Source organism: Artemia franciscana, chromosome 4 (assembly GCF_032884065.1).
Source record: "Artemia franciscana chromosome 4, ASM3288406v1, whole genome shotgun sequence".
Taxonomy (NCBI): domain Eukaryota; kingdom Metazoa; phylum Arthropoda; class Branchiopoda; order Anostraca; family Artemiidae; genus Artemia; species Artemia franciscana.
In genome coordinates this window covers 55,145,296-55,151,963 of record NC_088866.1, presented here as the reverse complement: position 1 = coordinate 55,151,963, position 6,668 = coordinate 55,145,296, and the positions used below count along the sequence as shown (strand labels likewise).

Here is a 6,668-nt window from a genome sequence, read left to right as displayed (position 1 = left end):
GTTTCCAAAGCTCTTTCTTTAGTATGTGGGATTAGGCTGTGTAAGAGAATAATTCCCAATTGGGGAGCTATTTTCTACTGGATTTTCAAAAGTTAGCAAAGAAATTTAGGTTTTATCTGACAAATTGGCAGTGATGTCAAATTTCTATGGTCAATTAGGAAATGTCTAAATTGATTTTTCCAATGTTTGATGAACGGAAAATGATTCAGTTTTAAAAATTTTATGTCGAGGAATTGTGACTGCTTTTCTAGATTATTCTCTTGAAGCACCCTAAGGACCTCCATGAGGAAAATACATTTGAGCGTATTTTGTGGGCTGTAAAACTTAGTCCCGTGATGTAGGGCTGTAATGTTGAATTAGCTTTTCAAGATTATCATAGGATTGAAGTACCCTAAGGACCAGCATGAGGAAAATACGTAGAGACGTATTCTGTGGGCTGTAATACGTAGCCCTTTAATGTAGAATTATCTTTTCAAGATTATCAAAGGATTGAAACACCGTAAGGACCATCATTAGGAAAATAGATAGGAATGTATTTTGCAGGCTGTAGTGTGTAGTGCTGTAATGTAGGGCTGTATTTTAGGTTAATCTGTTCAAGACTGTCAAAGGATTTAAGGACCATAAGAACCACCATGAGAAGAGTAGGTAGGCATGTATCTTGTGGACGTAAATATGTCACAGCCTGAATATTTTCTTGATCGAGAAAATTAAGACCAGGAACATGACAACAATCCTTAAAAACAATTTTTGGGCTTATGGTCGTCTAAGAGATGCCAAAGGCGACTTTTGGTGAGTAAAATTGTAGGAACTCACTCAGTAAATGCATAGCAAAACAGTGCTCGTCTTTTAGATGGGTAAATACCTTGTACTATATATCACGCAAGGCTTTAAATGAAAGGTATGACGTGTCAGATTAGGCTTAAATGAAACTATAGAAAATAGCTGTAGTCAGGGTGAAATGAAGGAGTATTCGCAAATGTAGCCCCAAGTGGCTTGTCTCTGTGACAAGTTTGTGTTATTAGCTCATTGTTCTTAGTAGTAGAACTGATATTACATAAATAAAAGTATCTTGTGCATTTGCAGTTTCTTTTTATATTCTTTCTTTTTTTCCTTGTGCTTAGCTTTTTGACTAGAAAATACGTTCAATCATGGGTATTGTCGTTAACTATATTCAAGCTTGGTAAGTGAAACCCACACTGAGTAAGCATTTTAAGTATGCCTAAGGACAGTTACTAAGAACTCATAAGGTAGCTGCTCTACCATAATTGCATTTCACAGCTTCAAATCTCTCTCTCTCTCTCTCTCTCTCTCTCTTTCTCTCTCTCTCTTTCTCTCTCTCTCTCTCTCTCTCTCTCTCTCTCTCTCCCTCTCTCTCTCTCCCTCTCACTCTCTTTTTTCTCTCTCTCGTTCTTTTTTTTCTCCGTTATTTTTCCCTCCCTTATTTCTTGCATAATTCAATAGCTTTTTAACGACTCTCCGGTAACAACATAACAAAACCCCTCATAAAGGATAGTTTGTCCTTCATTAAAGGCAGGATACAAGCTGAATGATTAATATCTTGAATATATTTTCTAGAGGCGAGAACTACCAGATGGTACTTTGATAACCACCTTTTCGGATGGAAGAAAGGAGACCCGTTTCCCTAATGGAAAAGTTAAAGTTGTCGATTCGTGTGGTGAGGTGCTGTTAGATACAAGAATAGCTGAAAGTACTTCATCTTCAAAATCGTAATTTAAAAATTTTGTTTTCTAGTCGTCTTGAGTGCATAATCTACCCCCAAGAAAAATAGTGTATCCTTTTTCAGTGTTTAGTTAAATCCATTTATCTAGTTGGCTTCTTGACCTTTGGCTCTTCTCAAAATGTTAAATTGTCTGTATAATTTTCCTGACTGTGCTTTTTTCTGATGTTTGATATTCCATTTCCTCCCATATTCCTGTATTTTATATTAAGTGCCTAATTAGAGTATCTACTGTATTAATCGATAACTTAAAGGCTACTAAACTTCTTCTCTTGGGTCAGTTACTATTGAAGAAGCAATACGGAATGTCCATCTTCAAAGCGGGAGCGCTAAAAACTCGCTGTGTCAACTTGTAGTGTTTTGTTTTTGATGGCCAATTTAACTCTGGTTTTTGATAGCTTTAAAGAATTTTATGATGGCACAATAGTGCAAGGATATTTCTGGTGGGTGGGGGGCAGGGACTACCTACCCTAATCTTCTTACCTTTGTTCTCTTGTGTCTGGCAGCTTTTTTAAACAGTACAACAATAAATTCACGGTAAATGGAAACAAAAAAATAATCTGAAAGGCCATATATTTTTGTCTTCTAATCTTCTTGCGCTACTGAGAATGGATTTAGGTGTCTTGAATGTATGTTACAATCAGAGCCATGCCTAAGAATTTTGTGTAAAACAAAGTCTTCTTTTGGGGTGAGGGCGAGGGTCAACTGAAATATCCATTTTATTTCTAATTGTTGAAGTAAATGGAAAGCGTGTGTTTCTGTTTAATTTTCTATGTTTTGGTAAAACATGTTGAAGGGGTAAAGCAGGAAAAAACCCTTCCATTGGAAGGGTTTCGTTTGAAGGGACTATTTTGTTTGCAACGAAAAGAGTTAATTTTTAACGTCTAGATTTCTTGAGTATATTAAATTAAGTACAAATATATTATGTAGTAGTCTAGTTTGTCCTGATGTAGGAAATCTTTGTTAGCTTTTTTTGAAATGTGAGTGCACTCCAATCTTAATTCATGCGCTAGTATTACCCTTTTTTTTAAGTTCAATGCTTTGAGGCGAGGAATTCTTTTGATGTTAAACCTAGTTTTTTCGAAAGAATTTAATCTAATCTTAGGCTTGTGTCAAGTTTGCCTTTATGAATAGGGTTGAACCCAGAAGTGTTATTCTTTACTCAGAGATCTTTTATGACGTTTTTTTTTCGCCGAGGAGGGGGACTTTAATTATGAGACTTTACGTTGTTGGCTTGGAGTTGCTTGACAATATGTGAACGACGAGGTTCATTCTTGTTTTGAAATTATAGGAAGAGCATACAATTTACTTCAGTGTATGTGCAAATAGTTTGTCCATTTTATCATTAATGTACCACTATTTTATTTATGCGGCTGTCCTACTTTGTTGGTAAAGTAAAATTAATCAATGAAAATTGCGATTCTCAGAATTTTAGGGATCTGGTCAAAATCTATACCCCTCTACTACATGCATACATGTAGGAAAGGGGTAAGGTAGGTAGTTACAAATTCCGTTCAGAAATCGTGTTAGGTTGCCAGAAAAATGGGATATTCGGCTTTTTTAGTGTTACACCAACTTCTATGGGTTGTGTCTATATACAACGGGGGGGGGGCATAAATGAGAATAAAGACATATGATCAGGAAGTTCATTCTAATTATGAAGAAAATTCCAAGAGACCGTCAGATAATGAAAGGTGGGATTTAAGACCCCCCTCTGTTCTTACCTACTTCCAAATTATTTGAATTTGTTGCAACTGCGATATGACGCGCGTAGTCGCGAGTGTCTTGGCTATTCCACTTTTTGTGTTACTTGACCATTTTATACATCTTAGTTGCTTTCACCATTTTACTAATAATAAGTTATGTAATGCTATACACTTGATCGATATTCTCACTATTTAAGATCACCTCGTCACAAAACTTGAACAAGGCACAAGGCTTGAATAGGGGGGTTTGAACCCCCCCCCCTTGAAATGTTTTTCCGACTCATAAAAATGTGACAGAATTGAACATAAATTTTTGATGCATTTTTTGATTTTTTTTACACCCTCCCTGAAAATAAAATCCTGGACGCATTCTTGTCTCTTCATCCCCATTTACTCGTAATTTAGACAACTTAGTCTTCTTAATATTAACTTTAAAGCCTCTTCTTGCACCCTGAACTCTCAAAATTTCCAAAATCTCGTTCATTTTGGTATAAAAAATTTTTCTGGGGTACTAAAATCACCTGCGTAATCTTTATCTGGAAGAGCTTTACCACCCTATTTTATAACATTTTTTCCCATGGCCTTTGGTATATTTCTTGGGACAAAGTTAATAACACAACCCTGCTTAACTTTTTCTACAACAGACCAACTACTATATTCACTTTCTACCGTAATTGCAGCAATATCATTCTCGTGCATAGCACTAAACAGCTAAACGACCTATGTAGTATCCCATGCTAGGATAGGACCTTCAGTAAAACCTTTCTATCAGCCGAGTCGATTGTTCATAGTCTATAAACTGAAAATTCAAGGGGTCTGAAGATTGAAATCTGACGTCTCTCAATTATTGCCAGTTCCTCATTTAGCTATTATTTTGTTTTAAGGTACTTGTATGAAAAACCCCCTACCGCTCAAGTTGTTCATTCATTGACGCATTATAGAACTGTTTTTTTTTCCGCTAGTTTCTTTCAGCTTAGCGTGAGACAAAATAAAGAGAAGCGACAGAATAGATGGGGAATATGTAATTTGGGCTATGTACTTAAACATTACGGGTGGGGCAAGGGGGTGCTGGTAAAGCATTTGGACAGTGTGAAGCTAGAAAACAATTCTTACTGCATAATATGCAGAATAATTCTACCTAACACATTAGGCATCTAGACCCGCTATACTTTATCCTAGTCCCCCCAATGTGCAATATATAGCCCAAATTTGTTTCTAATGTATTATATTTTTATCTTACTTTGGTATATTTTATCATGATTGATTGTCAAAGAAACATATTAGAAATATATTAGGTAGGAGGTATATCATACAAGTACCCCTGTATTAACTTGCAAAAATTATATTTGTAATGGGTCGTAATACAAAAATTTGAGTTATAGAATTGAACTGGTTCACAAGTGTTTATTTATTTTGTGCTTATGATTTTATATGACCTGTGATGTCTATTCTTTTACCGATTCTAATTCAAGTAGATTTGAATTACTTCAGGTTATATTGCTTTCATTGTATATTTTGTTAATTTTAATTTTTGACAAGTTATTATCCTTGTGTTGGCTTGATTACGGAATAGAAGTTTTAACATATCTTGTTGGCTCTATTTTGCCATATAAAGTTGAGGCATTTATAATTTTTTTTAAGCTTTGCTAAAAATCTACAAGTGGGGATTTTGTTAATAAATGGAAATAAATTATTGAAAGCAACTTTCAAAACACAATTTCTGAAAATCTGCCATCGGTGGGACGTCCCGGACGTCAGTGTTTTTAAGACTTGTTATTCTATATACAGATTATAATTTGTATTGTATGTAACTCAACCCTCGAAAATTACAAATGGGAGCTGGATTTTGCCATGCAACTCTCTTCATCGCTGAAAAGAAAATCCAAGCACTAACTCAGAAAGCATGGGTAACATTTAAGTGTGGGAACTGTCGCTACTGTCGACAAAAACTATCAATGCCATCCAGCATGTGGCGACAATTGGTATTTTTTCAAGCTGTATAATTATTTTTCTGGCAGGAAATGAGATCAGATACTTGTTACTACTTAAATTTTACCAGTTATACGAATTAACTTAATTATTATTTTTATTACACTAAGAAATGCCAAGTGTCGCAAACGCTAGATGGTGTCGATAGTTTTTTCGTCGACGATAGCCCCAGGTTGCCCTTTGATAATTTACCTATACTGTTTTAACTGATTTATGAAGGGGGTTGCCACAATTATAGTTAAATATTAGGAGAATTTTCACATGAAATACATAAATAAGAATGTGAGGAAGTGGGGTCAAGATCCAACCTCCAAACCTTTGGTGGTTACTAGTGGGAACTATCATAGCCTCCTGCACACCAGAAAGAGCCAGTGAACTGTGTTGACTTATACTTTTAAATATCATAGCTAAGCTGAAAGTCCCATGGACAGGCTCCTCTTCGTTGCTTCTTTTTAGTGTACCTCCTCGTTATTTTGACGAGGCTCCCGTTTTAACTTCTTCTTCAGGCTCCCGTTTCCGTTTAATGTACCTTTATCTACAAAAGTATCTTGGCATAAATCAAATTCTCAAGTTTTATACCGACAAAAGAAAAATTGAACATAAATATATGAAAGCCAGTGATGCCCAACCGGCAAGCATAGGTGAAGTCTAACATACCAACAAAAGGAAAACTGATCATAAATGTATGAAACCCAGTGATGTACAACTGGTAAGCATAGGTGAGGTCTCACATACCAACAAAAGGAAAACTGAACAAAAGTATATGAAACCCCGTGATACAAAACCGGCAAGCATAGGTGAGGTCTAACATACCAGCAAAAAGAAAACTGAACATAGATATATGAAACCCCGTGATGCAAAACCGGCAAGCATAGGTGAGGTCTAACATACCAGCAAAAAGAAAACTGAACAAAAGTATATGAAACCCAGTGATGCAAAACCGGCAAGCATAGGTGAGGTCTAACATACCAGCAAAAAGAAAACTGAACATAGATATATGAAACCCTGTGATGCACAACCGGTAAGCATAGGTGAGGTCTAACATATTTGTTTTGACTGTAAAACTTTTTCCTGCAACCTTTCTAAGAATATTAGAAGTATTCTATTGGAAATATGTCCTTGGTGTGATTTGACAACTTGGCCTCTCGCGCAATTTTAATTAAATTGCTTGATTGTGGTATTTGATTTTGCAAGACCAATTCAGTCAGAGAAAAATTCAGTAATATTTTTACCGA

At 35.7% G+C, this 6,668-nt stretch overlaps 1 protein-coding gene across 1 annotated transcript in view; it reads left to right on the top strand.

Moving 5' to 3' along the window:
• Window positions 1–5,030, top strand: part of LOC136026614 (centromere protein J-like) — a 29,208-nt gene extending 24,178 nt beyond the window's left edge. Inside the window, exon 4 of the mRNA XM_065703337.1 lies at window positions 1,576–5,030. Coding sequence (XP_065559409.1) covers window positions 1,576–1,731 — 156 coding nt within the window. The 3' untranslated portion in view covers window positions 1,732–5,030. The remainder of the gene's footprint in view (window positions 1–1,575) is intronic.
• The last annotated feature ends 1,638 nt before the right edge of the window (window positions 5,031–6,668 follow it).